The sequence below is a fragment of the Sinocyclocheilus anshuiensis genome, unplaced genomic scaffold (genome assembly GCF_001515605.1).
Source record: "Sinocyclocheilus anshuiensis isolate Anshui unplaced genomic scaffold, SAMN03320099.WGS_v1.1 scaffold987, whole genome shotgun sequence".
Classification (NCBI taxonomy): domain Eukaryota; kingdom Metazoa; phylum Chordata; class Actinopteri; order Cypriniformes; family Cyprinidae; genus Sinocyclocheilus; species Sinocyclocheilus anshuiensis.
In genome coordinates, this window is record NW_015542416.1 from 474,488 (window position 1) to 493,403 (window position 18,916).

The window sequence follows — 18,916 nt, forward strand, 5'->3', positions numbered from 1 at the left end:
AGTGACGGTGGAGGGCATGATCAAGCTGTCTCTGTCCACGGCCAGCGGCCTGGCGCACCTGCACATGGAGATCGTGGGAACGCAAGGTCTGCGTCTCAAACTCATCTGGCTGTTGTTTCCAATGCTAGGAAACCACCAGTAAACACTCGTGCTTTTGGTCTGAATCTGTTTATAAACATACACAGAGAATGCAGTTCATACAGGGCAGCTCTTCTGTAATATTTTACATTTCTAAATGTACATTATTTAGATTTTTTTTGTTTTGTTATAAAGGTGCTATATCCTGATTTTAAGAAGAAAAAATATCTCATCATCAGAGGCTGAAAGTATTGAAAAGGAAATCTTAAAGTAGCTTGATTACGATCTTTTTTTTATTTCTTGAAATTAGGCAGTTTTTTTAACTAGTGCTGTCAAACGATTAATCGCATTTTTGTTTACATTATATATGTGTATATTTATTATGTATTTATAAATACACACACATGCATGTATATATTTAAGAAAAATTTTACGTTTATATATTAAATATATCTATATATGATATCATTTATATGAATATAAATATATACATGTAAATATTTTCAAAATATATGCTGTATGAGTGTGTTTTTATATATACATAATAAATATACACAGTACACACACATATATTATGTAAACAAAAACTTTTATTTTGGATGAGATTAATCGTTTGACAGCACTATTTTTAACAAATATTGATGCCATGTAGACCTTCACGACTGTATATCAAAGTAATTAAAATTCTGAAAAATCTCACATAATTTTACCTTTTATGACATGCCAAGATTAATTCAAAACTCAGTGGTATTCATGATTTAAAAATATATAAAAATATAGATTTAAAAAAATCTTTTTACCTTGAAATTAAAATAAAAAATCTTCAATTCAACCGTTCAGTCTTTTGAACATTTTTGAGAAGTTTTTCAAAACGTATTCAATCCAACATGAATGTAAGCATTTGGATGGTTAAAGATGTTTTCAAGAATTTATCACATCTTTTTAAACTATATTTTTCCTTTTCATCATCTTTGATATTTCTCTGTATATAATGACCCGTCTGCCATAGTTTTCTTAAAAGTACCTTGGATTATGAAGCACACAAGTACTCAAAAGTTTGGAGTCAGTTATATTTTAAATAAAATGTATGACAGTTTCCACAAAAATATTGAGCAGCACAACTGTTTTCAACATTGATAATAATCAGAAATGTTTGTTGAGCAGCAAATCAGCATATTAGAATGATTTCTGAAGATCATGTGACACTGAAGACTCGAGGAATGATGCTGAAAATACAGCTGCGCATCACAGAAATACATTACAGTTTAACAGATATTCACATAGAAAACAGCTGTGCTACACTGTAATAATATTTAAGTTGTAATAATAATGAAAGCAGAATCCTGGCGTCTGTGTGAGATGTTTTCACCTCGTGTGTTTTAGTTCCAGTGAAACCAAATCAAGCTTCAGCTTTACAGGCCCTGCTCTTTCAGCCACCGGTGGAAGCATTTATTTATTTATATGATAATATAAAAATATCACTTTGAGTCACTGTTTGCATCTTAATGTCCAAAACTGAATAATTGTGGCTTGATTTAGTCTTGAGTGGAGTTGATGGGGTTTTGTGAGTAATTCTCATCAGCAGAGTTGTTTGTTGTTAAAGTGAGCTTCATTTACGGCTGCGGCAGCTTTATTACTTTTCTATAATTGAGACGTAATGCCTCATTACTCTGTGAGAGTGTCACAATCAAGCTCTGCAGATCAACTCGCTCTGTTGTAGTATTGAAGTTATTATAAAGCTTTCATTCGTAGACATGTGAGAAAGTAATGCATTATAGAGGTGTGTATGATTACTATTGCTTATTGTTAAACCCTGAACATAAGTAGTGAAATTCAGCACAGTCTGTGCTACAGATATTATTAATATCAAAATCATAAAGTGTGATAACTTTTCCAAGCAATCTGGTTTATTTTCAACTTGTGAAAAAAAGTTTGAGGTTTGTAAGATGTTTAATATTTCTGAAAGAAGTCTCTTCTGCTCACCAATGCATTTATTTGATCAAAAATGCAGAAAAAAAAAATCATGAAATATTATTAGAAAGTAGCACAGCTGTTTTCTATGTGAATATGTGTTAAACTGTAATGTATTTCTGATGCGCAGCTGTATTTTCAGCATCATTACTCCAGTCTTCAGTGTCACATGATCTTCAGAAATCATTCTAATATGCTGATTTGCTGCTCAACAAACATTTCTGATTATTATCAATGTTGAAAACAGTTGTGCTGCACAATATTTTTGTGGAAACTGTGATGCATTTTATTTTTCAGGATTCACAGATGAAGAGAAAGTTCAGAAGAACAGCATTTATTTGAAATAGAAATTTCTTGTTACATTGTAAATACTGTCACTTTTGATCAGTTTAATGTGTCCTTGATTAATTAATTAATTTCTTAATTTCGAGTGTAAAAATTTATTGAAAATTACTTTCTTGAATTTACATTTTTTAATTATTTAAAAAAAAGAAACGAATTATACAATCAATCCTGTAACATTTGGATTGTAAATAACCTAATAACAATCCACAACGCCCTAGCAACCACCTGATGAAGTTGTGCATAGCAACATGCTCTGAGCACCTTAGCAACCGCATCTCAGCCGAGATGATACAACCCCTCAGACAACATACAAAACTAGCAAACTTTGCTATAATGGACATCAACTTGAGATAGTCACCACTGATGAGCTATTACTAAATATAATGTAGAATCTTTAATTTTCTGTAAAGCTGCTTTGCAGCGATTTGCATCGTGAAAAGCGCTATACAAATAAACTTGAATTGAATTGAATTGAACTGCTGTCAGTGTCAGAAATCAATGCCGCTGCACTGCAGACAAACCATCTGCTAGCACAGAGGATCATTGTTTTACCATGTTTTTACTACAGTATATACCATGCAATTGAATTGAGTGTTTACGTGTCACTAAAGGTTCAAAGAGTCTGAAAAAGGCTAAGATCATGGTGCATAACTTTTTTAAACATATTAATTTAATATTCAAATGATGCTTTTATTAATCAAGGATGCATTAAATTGATCAAAAGTGACAGTAAAGACATTTATAATGAAAGCAGTGCAACGGTGATGAAACTGACTTGGAACTACCTGTGCATTAGAATCCGGTCAGAATCGAGTATTCAGACAGACTACGGTATAAACTCGTATGAAACCTCGTACGGTTACTTTTGTGATGCCTTCGTGTGGAGTCTTGGTGCAACTGACTGTCAGCGGAGGAGCAGACCTCTCTCAGCTTTCATTTGTGTTTTGAAGGAGTTTTTTAGTGACGTGAGTGTGAAGATCGAGCGATGCTTTATCTGCTGGTTGTTCTGTGAACTCTCTCTGGTCTCTGTGGTGTGTTCCAGGCAAGCCTGCTATCGCTCACAGGGATCTGAAGTCCAAGAACATCCTGGTGAAGAAGAACGGCACGTGCTGCATTGCAGACCTGGGTTTAGCTGTGCGACACGACTCCGCCACCGACACCATCGACATCGCACCCAACCACAGAGTGGGCACCAAACGGTACGCCTTCGAGCTTCTTCTCCATCTCCAGTTTAGTAGTCCTGCTGAGAGTTTGCTGCGTTTTCATTTAGTTTTCTCTCCTATCAGTAGCTATGTTTCCATCCAGTTTATTCGGTAAATGTGTTTCCATCATAGCTTATGCACATTTTTTCTTATCTAATAAAAGTTTATCCTACTCAAATCATTTTTAGAATTTATGCTCATCTTGGCGTTTCAATCCAGCGTTTTTTATATGCGATATTCCAAAATGCACATAAAAATCGGTGGCTGGAAACAGCTACTGGGAAATGTTTACTTCACTATAATTCAAATAAATTCTAATCTAATCGTGACAAACTATATCTATATCATTGGAAAGGTGTAAGACTCCTAAATAGATATTTCACCACTGTTTTACGCGTTAAACATTATGTAGGAAAAGTAATAGAGTGTTTTATGACAAGAGTGCACCTCAAAAAACTACATAATAACAGGAGTTCTGACCTTTGTCACAAAAAGTCTTTCTTTGTTGCCTTTTTCTCGATCACGCTTTATAAATAATCAGAAATTATATATCAATTTGAAAGCTTAAAATCTCAAAATTCATCTTTTGAAATCCATTTTAAAATCAGACATTGCATTACCATGGAAATGGTACATCAAAATCATATTACAAAATGTTTTTGTTCATGAATTATAATAATGTAAGTTTGGATCGTGCACTTTCACGTCTGTGTTCAAAGATGGAATGACGGTTAAAGAGAACGTGTAACACTTGTGTCACGTTAGCCCACACAAAATACCCATTTATATGGTGCTAACTTTTTATTTATTTTAATTTTATTTGCTGTAGATGGTTTTGCCGGTCTGCAAAACGTGAATTTACAAGTCTTAACATTTCTTTGGGTCTTAAAATGTCTTAATTTGGACACAAATTAAGGCCATAAAAAAGCCTTAAATCAGACCAGAAAGTGTTCGGTTCATAGATTTAGGGCGTTAAGTGTTGCATGCACTGCAGTTTCTTGCTCTACATTTTTGTTTTGTTTTCTAATACAAATATGTAAACATCCTTAAATTAAAATAGATTTACTGGAGAAGCCATTAAACTTCAACTTGCACTGAAATAAAAATGAATAGAAACTATATAGACATAAGAAAAACAATAAAACTGACAAACATGCACAAAATTTTAAAATTAAAGTGAAAAGCAAACATTAGAACTAAATTATTCTAAACTATAATAGCATCTCCGTGATACTAAAGCACCAGTAATTGGAAGTTGTATTTTCAAACTTTGAAGTGTTGCTAAAGCAACTCATTTTGTAGACATTAGAGAACATATTCATGTCTTGTGTCCTTACATTTTCTTTAATTGCTCTAAGAAATGTCTTAAATTCACTTTGATAAAACCTGCAGAAACACTGGTTTTAATATGCAGCTTCTAAAGTCTCCATAGCTGAGTGCGTTATTAGATTAGAGCAGGTGTCTATAAATCAGTTCAAGAAAGAGAAAGCGCTCCCTACTTTGATTGCTTTAGTCTCTCAAGCGCTCCATCAGACGTGTGCTTCTGCAGATACTGGGTTTGGACGAGCCTCGGTGCTTTCTGAGCTCCTCTGCTGATGTTCATGGCCTGTGTTTTCCTGCGGCTCTGAGGAGCTGCATGTGATTCAGTCTCGCTCTGCTTCAGCTCAGATCTGGCTGTCCTCCTGTTCTCAGTGTTTTGGCAGAGCATGCAGACATTTCAGGATTTATCCACGTATCCAGATTAATCTCCTGAACTTGTGTGTGTGCAGATGAGTCTTTTAATGCCTTTACTTCCAGTGATTCTCATCTCATTCACCTCGGAGACGACTGCTTAGACCTGGTTCTGTGTTTGTGATGGTGATTGTTTGGAAGCTTGTGATTTAAAAAAGAAAGAAAGAAAGAAAAGAGAAAAAAAAACAAGCAAAATATTCCACAAATAAATAATAAAAGCATTTTAATGACAGTTTTGAGACATTTCAATAGAATAAATAATACTTTTTTATTTAATGGATTTATATTTTTTATTTGTGTACTTGAGCATGTACCGGAGTTATTATCTTATATATATATTTTATCTTATATTTATAATTGTTTTTTAATTTAAAAATATATATATATATTTCAGTTAGTTGCCAAGGCAACATTTATCATTTAAAATGTAAATATTTATATTTAACATATATATATATATATATATATAAAAAGGTAATTAAATGACAAAAACACTATAAAAGTAGTAAAGTTTTAAGTAAAATTAAAACAGAAAATATCAAAATAAAAAAAAATAATAAAGTCAACCTTCAGAAGGACCTTGTTTTTGGATCATGTGGGCATAAATCTCTGGATTGTGATCAAAAATAATAACTCTCTATTCACTTGTATCCTTCAACAGGTATATGGCTCCAGAAGTGCTTGACGATTCAATAAACATGAAGCACTTTGAGTCTTTCAAGAGGGCAGACATCTATGCCATGGGGCTGGTCTTCTGGGAAATTGCCAGCAGATGTTCTATTGGAGGTATTATTCATATGAAACTAGCTCTACTTTAATAACTGGTTTTTCAAATATGTGCATCATGTTTCCCCAGGGTTTCTTTCATTCTCTCTGTCAAGTATTTTAGTGAAGTTTGTCTGATCTTTTGATCAGCAGCATCATCTGTTGTTTTGAGTATTTAGACTCATCGTACCTTAACTGAAGCATGTTTTTGCGCAGGCATTCATGAGGACTACCAGCTGCCGTACTATGACCTGGTGCAGTCCGACCCGTCGGTGGAGGAGATGAGGAGAGTCGTGTGCGAACAGAAACTACGGCCCAACATCCCAAACAGATGGTTACAAAATTGAAGTTCATTAAAAGCATGTTTTTTATATATATTAAAAGTTTGTTTATAGCAAAATCAGATAACTCCACATTTCACATTTCAGAGTTAAACAAAGACACTCGTTTAATCTTTGTAATCTCCTCAGTAGAGTGCTGTCAAACGATTAATCACATCCAAAATAATGTTTGCTTACATAATATAAGTGTGTGTACTGTGTATATTTATTATGTATATATATATAAAGAGACACACGTACAGTATATATTTTGAAAATATTTACATGTATATATTTATATTCATATAATATATATATATATATATATATATATATACTAGACATTTCTGTATATCAGTGTTCATGAGAAACAAAACAATATTCACATAAAAAAAAAAAAGATTTATTTAAATAACTAAATAAAAAAATATTGAATAAATATTTAAAGCTTAAAAATCATAAATCATATAAAAAGAAAAATGCCTTCTTCCATAACGATAGTAAAAAGTGTATGTATGCGCACTTGTTCTTCTGGTCAAGTCGTCTGGTTCTGGAGAGAACACGTTTGATTTCTCCTGTAGATCAGTGAAGTTAATTCTTGCAGCATGTCATTATGGTGCACACGGCTCTGCTCTCTCGTTCGGTGTAATTGCATCACTGCGGAGAGGTAATGACCGCTGAGACAAACCACAGGCCTCACAGATCCACCCTCGCTCCTCTTTATTACTGCCGAAGTGACACGACTGGATTCGATTAGATCCGCTGTGAAATCTAATCCGTCTCCAGCATATGAGCGCTGCCAAACGCTCTGAGAAGTAGAGACGTGTCGCTGCTACTCTCCGTCTTTGTGTCTGCGTCTGTAGCACGTGATTCTGCCGCAGTAGCAGTGATATCTGTGACCCTGGAGCACAACACCAGTCATAAGGGTCAATTTTTTGAAACTGAGATTTATATATCTTCTGAAAGCTGAATAAATAGGATAGGACAATATGTTAGGATAGGACAATATTTGGCTGAGATACAACTATTTGAAAATCTGGAATCTGAGGGTGCAAAAAAATCTAAATATTGAGAAAATCATCTTTAAAGTTGTTCAAATGAAGTTCTTAGCAATGCATATTACTAATCAAAAATTAAGTTTTGATATATTTACGGTAGGAAATTTACAAAATATCTTCATGGAACATGATCTTTACTTAATATCCTAATGATTTTTGGCATAAAAGAAAAATCTATAATTTTGACTCATACAATGTATTGTTGGCTATTGCTACAAATATACCCCAGCGACTTAACACTGCTTTTGTGCTCCAGGGTCACATTTACTGTCTGGCATGCCGTGTTTCTGCGTTCGGCTCTCGTTCACAGGTGAGCCTTGACAAGCAGACGCCTCGGAGGAGATCTGTGTCTTTGGGACTGTCTTGTTCTCCAGGGCGGTGTAAAACCGGAGATTGTCTCCGCAGATACAGGCTTTAATGAGCTGCTGCTGGAAGTCAGAAACTACATGAAGCAAGCCGTTTTAATTCTATATATAATAAAGCTCTAAGCACCATTCAAACAGCATTTAAGTAATGTTTAGGATGTATAGTTTCACGTATTTTCAAAAAACAGAAATCAAAGTTTTGATTATTTGTGATTAGGGTTGCAAAACGGTGGAAAATGTCCAGTAAATTTCGGAACTATTACAGAAATTTAGGAAACTTTACAGTATTTTTTGGAATATTCCAGGGATTTTTGCAAATTTACCGGAAATTTTCCACCCCTTTGCAACCCTATTTGTAAAGTTTAAACAACATTCAATCTGCATTTCTGCCATGTTCTGCACAGCACAATTACACCTGTGAACAAACAGATGCATTTGTCCAAAAACTCCTTAAAATAGTCAGTTGTCATGAAGTACATAAAACAAGTTTTAACTCTACTCTTCAAAGTTTACATGGCAATCAAACAACATTTCTGCAACATTCATCACTGTATATTTTTATCTGCCACCGAACAGATGCAAACAAGAGTCACATCTGTACATGTTACAATGTTATAATTCTGCTTAACGTTTAAACAACATTCAAACAACTTTTAGTAGTCTATTTTCACTTGCCTCCAAATAGATGCAAACAAGACACATTTGTGCAAAAACATTTCAGTATTGTTAGATGTTTATATAAACTACATAAAGAAAAGTTTTAAATGTACTTCTCAGTGGCATATAAACAACTTTTCTGCAACGTTCAGCGCTGTATAATTTCACCTGCGACCAAACTGATGCACACAAATCACGATTGTTCAAAAACTCTTCAGTTTGATGTTTCTCAAGTTTTAATTCTGTCTAGTTTTAAACATCATACCAACGTTCAGCGAAGCATATTTTCACCTGCAACCAAAATGATGCAAGCAAGTCACATTTATGTGAAAAAGTGCTGTGTCAAAGTACATAAAGCAAGCAAGTTTAAATGACTTTCATATTTTCATCTGCCACAAACAGATGCACACAAGAGTCTCTTTCTGCTGTTAATAACCTCTAAATATAAGGCTGTATTGCGGATGAACTTCTGTATTTAGTGAGCGGCTAAATTAACTCAACTCTGCTTGTGTGTCTCTCCAGAAACAGAAATGATCTGATTTGCATTCGGTGGAGTCTTTAACCCTGAGAGCAGAATGTGGGTGTCAGTAATAGAGCTGCGATCTCTGCATTCATACACTGCGAACAGTGTGCCCAGTGTAAGCGCTCTAGCTCTTTGCTCTGTGTTTGATTCGTATCGGAGTAAAACGCTCCTGCGAGCTTCACTTTATTGAAGACGAGCGTTTCTGATCGAGTCGTTAGGAGATGATGTGCACATAATGCCAAGAGCGCAGTAAACAGATGGCATGAAGCGAAACACTGATTTGACAAGAAACTGCGTGAAAAAAGACTTCCAGGAGCTGTAGTGAATTAAAGATAGGAATTGAACTGCTTGAGATTTGTCCGGACACACTTCAGTGAATGTGTTTCTCGTTAGATAAAAACTGGTGTTCCTTCAACTACTGCCACTTCGGGACCTTGTCAGTGTGTGTGTGTGTTTCAAGAAAGTAAAGTCTCTTAAACACTCTGACTAGGTTTTATCTGAGTAGCCGTGTGCAACAGTGTCGTATTGTCTTGTGTTGAAAGTGAGAATGACAGTGATGGAAATTACATTTGTAGTATTTTTTGAATAAAAAGGCTGACTTCTTTGTACTGCCAAAGTTAATTACACTAATAGCATTTTGTTTATCCTAAATACACAAAATTAAATTACTTTTTTTTTTTTTTACTTTTTGGCTGTTTACCTTTTATTTTTCCTCACGCATCTGATATTTCATCTCAAGTTCTTTGCTGACTCTGTTGTCTCCAGTACACTAAATAAAAATAAAAAAAGAAATAATTTTATATAATCATATATAGATACTATTGTAGTTGATATATATATATATATATATATATTGAATTGTTTTTTATGTTTTCCATTTTCATTTTAGAGTTTTTTGTTTGTTTTATTCAGTTTGTTTGCTTTGACATTTTCATTAGTTGCTGTTTTTTATTTTCTATAAAACTGAAATAGCAAACTATATAATATATATATATATATATATATTTCAAATAATTACTATTTTTCATGATTATATCTCACTGTTTGACCATTTCTCATAATTTTTACTATATCTTACAATGTGACTTTTTTCATAATTATAACCTTATTTCATGTAATTGCACATTTTTATAGTTCACAATATGACTTTTTGTAATTGTGACCTCATTATTTTTCATGATGCAACATTCATGATTATATCTCACTGTTTGACCATTTCTCATAATTTTTACTATATCTTACAATGTGACTTTTTTCATAATTATAACCTTATTTCATGTAATTGCACATTTTTATAGTTCACAATATGACTTTTTGTAATTGTGACCTCATTATTTTTCATGATGCAACATTATATCTCACAATGTGAATGTATTTTTTTTTTTCATGCTTTTAATTTGAGTTAACTATAATAACTATGATAAACACAAATGTAATTCAGATTTATATGGTGGACTTTCACAGTTGAAGATTGAAAGTCTAGGTTTGGGACAAGAATGAAAGAGTGAAACGTGTGAGTGATGAATGCATGAAGCAGTGTAAGCAGTGTGTGAGGTGTAATGAGTTGCGTGTGCTGTTGTGTGTTCAGGCTCTGCGTGTGATGGCGAAGATCATGAGGGAGTGCTGGTACGCCAGCGGAGCGGCCCGTCTCACAGCCCTGCGCATCAAGAAGACGCTGTCCCAGCTCAGCCAGCAGGAGGGCATCAAGATGTAGAGCATTCCTTTCCCATCTTCACGAGAGGACACAGCACTTTCACTGACGTTTTCCGCATCCTTGGTCTCGGTCTGAATCGCGCCGGACTCCTCTCTCACACGGAGCGTCATGCGCGTGCAAGACGGATGCTTCTATTATTTATAAGTGGATCTGAGTTTGGTTTGAGGTTTGACTGTTTCTGTGGGACCTCGTGTTTAATTTCCGCTCATCGCTGCAGCTCTTCAGCTCGGCGTGACTTTAAATGCATGTTTTCTGTTTTTGCAAAAACAACTGGACATGACCTCATTCAGTCCTGGCGAACATGCTGCGACATATGCAATACAGATTTACGACTTTATATTTTTACTGCTCTGCTACAACGACTACGATAACAACCATGCCTTCCAAGCCAGGTGTTACCAGAAAGTGCCACTGCTTTGAACCAACTAACCAACCCACCCTCACAGCGCGCAGATCTGCTGGTGCCATCCTTCATTCTCTCTGCCTCTCGTTCTCTGAGGATGAAAAACCGATCAGACCTCTTCAGCTGGAGCTGCGATCGCTTACAGGCGGCCAGAAGGTTGGGAGCGTTACCTAAAGTTGCCCAAACAAACACCTAGATTGTTCTCAACATGCATCGAGGTGCAGTCGTATAGAAAATGGATATTTACTAAGCCATGGGGTCTCCAACATTTTGTGGTGACTTTTTCTAATAGAATGTTCAAAACATCAAGGACTGCTTTGAAAGTGTTTCGGGCGAGTCTTAAGGGACCAGTGTGGAGCTGCTGTGTGTCGGAGCGGTCTCTGTGTGTGTGTCCAGTACAGACATGTAGCAGCGGTTGTGACGCGCAGTGCTTTATCAGAGCCGATGGGATCCGATAGCCGCTCGCAAATGAAGAGCGAAACGAGACGGCGTGATTTTCTCAAGGTGTCAGTTTCTGGTGCTTATTTAAGCATGCAACTTGAGATTCTTATTTATGTGCATCTGTACGTTTGAGGCTTTTTCAGTCATCTTTATGGTCAGATTAGAGGCCCTGAATGTCGAAGGAATATTCAGAGATGAATGCAGGTCAAGCTCAGGCCACAGCATTTGCGTTTTAATGTTGATTAGCACAAAACAAACTAAATATAAACAGATAAATAAATGAAACATTTGAAAAACAACAAAAATCATGGTTACGAATCACACTGAAATTGAGGTCATTTTTGGAGGATTTAAACATTTTGTAAAAACGCTTACACTACCAGTCAAGATTTTTTAATGTTTTTGAAAGAAGTCTCTTCTGCTCACCAAGCTTGCATTTTTTAAATCCAAAATACAGCAAAAGCAGTAATATTGTGAAATATTTCTGCTATTTAAAACAGCAGTTTTCTATGTGAATATCTGTTAAACTGTAATGTATTTCTGTGATGCGCAGCTGTATTTTCAGCATCATTACTCCAGTCTTCAGTGTCACATGATCTTCAGAAATCATTCTAATATGCTGATTTGCTGCTCAACAAACATTTCTGATTATTATCAATGTTGAAAACAGCTAAAGTAAATTTTTTTCAGGATTCTTTGATGAATAGAAAGATCCAAAGATCAGCATTTATCTGAAATCAAAAGCTTTTGTAACATTATACACTCTACCATTCAAAAGCCTGGAGTCAGTATATTTAAATCATTATATATTTATTATTAAATTATGAAATATTATAGAAATGAATACTTTTTAGTTAGCAAGGATGCATTAAATTGATAAAAACTGACGATAAAGACATTTATAATGTTATAAAGGATTTCTATTTCAGATAAATGCCGTTCTTCTGAACTTTCTATTCATCAAAGAAACCTGAACAAATTCTGTTTAACTGTTTTCAACATTGATAATAATCAGAAATGTATCTTGAACAGCAAATCAGTATATTAGAATGATTTCTGAAGATCATGTGACACTGAAGACTGGAGTAATGATGCTGAAAATACAGCTTTGATCTCAGCATACATTTTAAAATATATTAAAATAGAAAGATTTAGAAAGAAACATTAAAAATCTTGCCGTCCAAAAACGTTTGACTGGTAGTGTAATTATTGTGCTAAATCATCAACGATCATTTTAAGATTCTAGCTGTTACTTTATGACAACAATGCTGTGAAATTTGACAGAAAATGTTAGTAAGCAGTATTTTTTTTTTCATACAAAAACCAGTTAATTTGTATGTTTAAGTCTTGTGACACTCTTTTGAAACCCATTGACTTCCACTGCGAGTGCCTCACTGGAGCCCAGAAAACTCTTTTTTGTCAAAACCAACATTCAGCCACAAATGCTGTCAGTTTAGTCTGACTTGAATCTGCAGCATTCCTCTCAGGGCTCTTCTGCTGGTCACAGGTTACAGCACATCCATACAGATGCTGCTCGTTTCCTCTAAAGCTGATTGATCTGGCATGTATTGTGAAGCCAGTTTGTTTGAGGGAAGCGATTGATTGATTATTGATGCTGTTCCATACGTACAAATGCACAGTTCCTGAATGAAGTACTTTTTAATGCGTGCGTGGGACGTAGTGTCTGTAGATAATGTGTAGATGTATATAAATGTGTATAATGTTAGTCAGGCTGCTGGCTGTGTGCCGTGTACAGTTCTGGAAGGAGAAAGTTTCAAATAAACCCCAAAAAAGCAGAGTTCAGTGCTGTCAGAGGAGGGTTACGGATCGAGCGGATGTAGCTTCTTCAGAAATGAAAATGATCGTTTATTCATTCTCACGCCGTTCCAAACCTGTGAGATGAGTTTGGGGAATGAGATCGGTCGCTCTTTTACACGCAGCTAAAATAAATCCGTATCACTAGTTCACTAGAACTTTAAAAAAAATGCAATAAATGTTACCTGACGTAAAATATAAAAACTTAAACTTTATTTTCAGCTAGTTTCCAAAGTAATACTCCTCACTTTCATTGACTTTAACTTGATAAAAATAAAGACATTTAAAAACAACAAAAACTAATAATGGAAAAACACACAACTTAAATGACTAAAACCTTAACTAAAATTAAAATGAGAAAATATAAAAATAATATTGAAAACATGATAAGACACTAACATAACACTGATCAGGATTGAATCTTTCAAGCTTCAGAAAGAACTAGCCTGCAAGACGCACTGGACATCAACAGAAACACTAGCTTGTGATTTTGTGAAGCTGAATCATCTTTGATTCGTTCACGGATCTGATTCAGTTGATCCAGTTTCAGCATTCACTGCAGCTGCACAGAAAAGATCCGCTAGAACATTCATCAAAACGTCTCTTTTTGCATTCTATGGTGAACCGCAGGAATCGGCATGGTTTGGAACGACGCGAGGATGGCTTTCCGTCTCGGAATCAGCAGCTCGAGCGGATGCGTTCTCAGAAAAGCACACGATGCTCCTCAAGGAGACTTGAATCCATATTTCCAGCAGAAAGCCCTTACATGACCCAGACTCCTCCAGAGCCGGCTTTTCATTAATAATTCTCCAACGGCTGCTTATGCAGCTTTGCACTGTAATGCACAAACACGTCAGACCGCGTCAGATGGACTGATTAACGAAAGCACGTCGTGACCGGCGTGAATGTTACTAGTGCAGAGTATTTGCATAAATTAGCTAAAGGTGATTTTTAAAGCAGTGGCATGAAACACACGGGTCTTTCACTCATTTATGCAAACGCATCACTCTCGCCATGCTGTTATTAGAGATTAATTACACCGCTATGCTATTATTATACAGACACTGTGAAAAATACGTTTGGAGAATTCTGGGTGGTTTAAGGGCAGCTGACGAGCTTCCCATGATGCATTTCACTGGGACGCTGCGTGCTGCTGATTGGACGGTAGAGGAGAGCTTTATCGTTTCATTTGGTGCCTGAGTTTGACTCGGTTTTGTTTTTTAACTCCACTTAGAATGATGCACTGCATGGGGCTTATTTCTAATGTTTGCATCACTTGCTTTAAAAAAAAAAAAAATTATAATTTCAATAGGTTTTAAAAGGTCAAAATGTCATGAGAAAAATACCTCCTCTGAAGACCAATGTGTTTATACCTCAGTGTATATATTTGAGTTTGTTTGGTTTGAAATGCTGAAATGAGATTTTATGTGGGTGTTACTGTATTATTGTCCAAACGGTATATTCCTCCTTTAAAGCAGTGTTTGGGTTGTTTCTGTGTTCTGTATGAATTACAAGTGCTTTACTGATGTCTTACTGTGTTTTAATGCCTCCTCAGCTGTATAGAAATGCCTTGTACTGTTTCTTTTACACAAAAAAAAAAATAGAAAGAAGAAAAACAAACATAAAGAGTGAAGCTGGTGGCTGAAGTGGGCTGTGTGGGTCACTAAAGCCTCATGTATCGACTCTTTTCTAGCGTGTACAGATGATAGGATGATAGCCGAGTGAAGATCGTGTTGCTTTCTAACATAGCTGGGTGTCAATAAAAACACTTTCAACTTTTACACACGACTTCTTGTTTTATTGCTCGCCTGGATTTGTTCATGCAAAATATTAAAAATGGTCCTGTTTTATCAGCTCATGTTAGATATGGCAGTGTTTGTAATGAATCTGTGGTATATCAGTGCACAGTATTTTTGTATTTTATTTACATTTTGTATTTGAGGACATAAACACATTTGATAAACATGCTGGTGAATAACTGCAATGTAGCTGAGCAATGATCCAAAATATATCATTTATACACAAACTTTTTTTGAAGTTGTGTGGCTTTCTCCAGAATTACTGTTCAGTTAATCAAGAACGATCATCATTTGAATTACAATAGAGCTGATAAATAGAAAGAAAAGTGTTTATTTTAAAACAACAAGAATAGTGCTAATCATTTTTATGAACTTTATATTTTTATTATCTTTTGAACTGTTTTGCCATATTTTATGAGAAGTATTTTAAATGAGTAAAAATACAGAGACCTTGGGACATGATAAAACAAACAAATAAAAGAGTTTGGAGGGGAAAAAAGCTAGTTCATATTTAACAATTTGGAGTTGAATTCTGAGTTCAGAGTTCGTTTCTTGCCTTTGCAGCTCAAGGATGAACTCAGAGTTTGGTCAGGAGGATCTGAGATGAAACCAATGCATTCAAAGTTGTAGTTTACTCTGTTTTTACAAACAGAACTGAGTCAGTAATTGTGCTTTTACACGTTCACCTTTCACATTTTTAATATCGCTCGACTGAAGAAATGGACCTCAGCGATTGATTCAGTCTCAGAAATAAAATATTGATGTGTTTTATAATTGCTCTCTGATTAGAGAGCTGCTTTAGTCCTTTGAGACGGACTTCTCCAGCACGAGCTCCAGCTTCTGATTTACGGAGAGCAGTGTTTGGTCTGAGTGTTTTCTGATAGTTGGAGAGAATTGGACACATTCACACTCACTCCGACTGGTCTCTGTGTGTTTGGCCGCTTCACAGACGCTGGGAATGTGCTCTGCTGTCTTGAGTAGTTCCTCAGATCAGTGTGTAATGAGTTCATGCTGCTTCTCACAGAAATGCAGACACGGCTCATATTCATACAACAATAAAAAAGTATGAAAACTTTAGAATTCACAATTCTGACTATATTTCATGATTGTGACTTTATTTCTCATAAATTTCAATATCTCACAATGTGTTTTTTTGGTAACTTTAACCTTATTTCTCATAATTACAACTTACAATCTTACAATGTGACTTTATTGCATTTCTCAGTGTGATTTAATTGCAACTTTGTCGTAATTTGACTTTATTTCTCATAACTACTAGCTTATTTCTCTTGATTACGTCTTTATATCTCTCAATGTGAATTGTAAAAATTGCAGCTTTATTTGTCCGTACTGCAACTTTACATCTCACAATACGACTGAAGTCACCGTATATCTCAGCTTATTTTCTTATTTTAATTACAACCTTATTTCTCATAATTGTGACTTTATATCTTACAATGTGACTTTTCTCATGACCTCGACAACAATGCCACTATTTCTCATTTTTGAGACTTTATCTCACAAAGTGACTGTTTTTTTTCACAATTGCAACCTTATTTCTGGTAACTGTGACTTTATTTCTTGTAATTGCAACTATATCGTACAATGCAGCATTATTTGTAGTCATTTCAACCCTCTCTCGCACTGTGACTTTTTCATGAAATTGCAACTTTATGTCTGTAAGTGTAAGTCACTGCTTCTCATATTTGAGTCTTTATATTGCACAATGTGATTTCTTCATTATTGCGAGTGTGGTTTCATCTCTCAGTGTTACTTTTTTCAGCTCTGAGGCGGAAATGCTTTTTATTTTCACTCTTTCTCACTCAGTTACACTGACACGGACTGATTTCTAAGCCTCAGCTGATGGGACTTTGACCAATGCTTTCAGCTGAAAGAGAGCTGTGAAGCAGTGGAACTGGTTTTACAGCTCTAAACCTGTTAAGACCAGACTCTGATTTCTGTTCAGCAATGAAGACATGGGGAAATCAGCTGATGAATCATATACTATAATCTCCTCTCTCTCTGTTTCCTTCATTTCTTTTTCTCCATCCTGACAGAAATGTCTTTTTAGCCTTGAAGCATGTGCAGTTCTTCTGTGTGAAGAAATATCGAAGCTGCTGACCAGGAGGAGATGCACGAGTGTGCAGGAACTGATTTTGGGTGCTTTTGTGATTCAGTCGTCAAGCTTTCTGTGGTTTCTCTCTGGAAGAGGCTGCCTGAGGAAGGCAGGCAGATATAGATGCAGATAAATAGCTTATATTTCTCCAGCAGGGGACGCTGTTGCCTTTCAAACCTCTGCATTCTGCTCGCGCCGCAGACGCTTCATGTTGAATGCATCTCGAGTTGTGCATTGTGCAGTTTCACATGAAGTATTAAGATGCTGGATGGGTTTCACTGCAGCATCCTAACATATATGCAGTCTGAGAAATCACCGAAGAGACAGGAGACAGCAGTCCTGTTTAATCCTGGGAATAATAGTTCAGTCTTTTGCGTTTATACTTAAAATAAAGAAATGTTATGTTAGAATACTCTACTTCAACTTTCTTTGTTATTTAATATCTCTTTTTTTAATTCTAAAAGTGCGTTGGACGTTGTATAATTTATATCAGAATTCAGCATATTGGAATACTGTACAGTTAACAGTTATGACAGTGGAGCTTCTTTAGATCCTGAGCGTTTCTTGTGATGTTTGACAGGAGTGTTGTATAGTTCTGCACACTCATGCTTGCACGTGTGATGATGAGAGAGAGGGCTTATCTCATATACACATATCCTCAGTCACCCAGCGACATCAGAAGACCATCAAATACACTTATTACAAATCCTTGTCAAACTCTTTTCATTTGCCTTATGAGATGACACACTGAACTCCGGGTTTTACATTGAGCCAAGAAACCTGCGGAAGCCCATTCCTGCCACATAATAATAATAATAATAATAACAAAAAAAAGGAATCACATGTTTTTATCTCATAGCCTTTTTTTTTAATCTAAGACTTTTCTTCTAAGAATTGAAAGATATAAAGAGAGACTTTATTTCTCAAAACAGAAATAGTTTTATAATAATAAAACTATATTAATAATAATAATAAAAAGTTTGTTCCTTTCTTTTCACAGAATAAAAAAGATAATTGAAACTTTTTATCTCACAAATCTGAGTTAAAATCTCACTACTCTTTTTTTCAGAATCGCCAGATAAATTAGAATTTTTAGACAAAAGTCGCAATTAAATTTTTTTTTTTTTGGAATTTTTTTATTTCGTGCTGGAAATGGGCCTCCATAAAAAAACAAAAACAAACAAACAAAAAAAAACAGAATTGCGCGATATAAACTATGAATTAAGAGCAAAAAGTCAGAATTGCGAAATAATAGGCGCATTTCTTTCTTTCTTGATTTTTGCGGAAACGTGTTACCATAGAAAGCCGCTCCGACACAAACGCGTTACTTTGAACATTCCGCACTTTCCCTGCAGTCTGAACCCGTTATACCAACACTTACTCAGTCCTGTTTGAGGGGAATTATCATTTATCATCATATGTTGAGTGGAATTAATTAATTCATTAACTTAATATGGGTTTGATAGCCTACATTTAGCCAATATAAATAACCCCAAGCCTCGGAGTATGAGGTTAGCTCGTCGCTCAGTCTGCAGCGCTGCTTCTGAATAGCTCCGTGGGGACGAGACAGCGTGTGTGTGTGTGTGTGTGTGTGTGTGTGTGTGTGAGTGAGT

At 35.4% G+C, this 18,916-nt stretch overlaps 1 protein-coding gene across 1 annotated transcript in view; it reads left to right on the forward strand.

The window, feature by feature from the left end:
- LOC107693469 (TGF-beta receptor type-1) overlaps positions 1–11,950 on the forward strand; it is a 44,638-nt gene extending 32,688 nt beyond the window's left edge. The window contains 6 exon segments of the mRNA XM_074187033.1: positions 1–86; positions 3,437–3,593; positions 5,989–6,113; positions 6,309–6,428; positions 9,085–9,094; positions 10,603–11,950. The exon segment at positions 1–86 is cut by the window's left edge and continues 8 nt beyond it. Coding sequence (XP_074043134.1) covers positions 1–86; positions 3,437–3,593; positions 5,989–6,113; positions 6,309–6,428; positions 9,085–9,086 — 490 coding nt within the window. The 3' untranslated portion in view covers positions 9,087–9,094; positions 10,603–11,950.
- Positions 11,951–18,916: the final 6,966 nt, after the last annotated feature.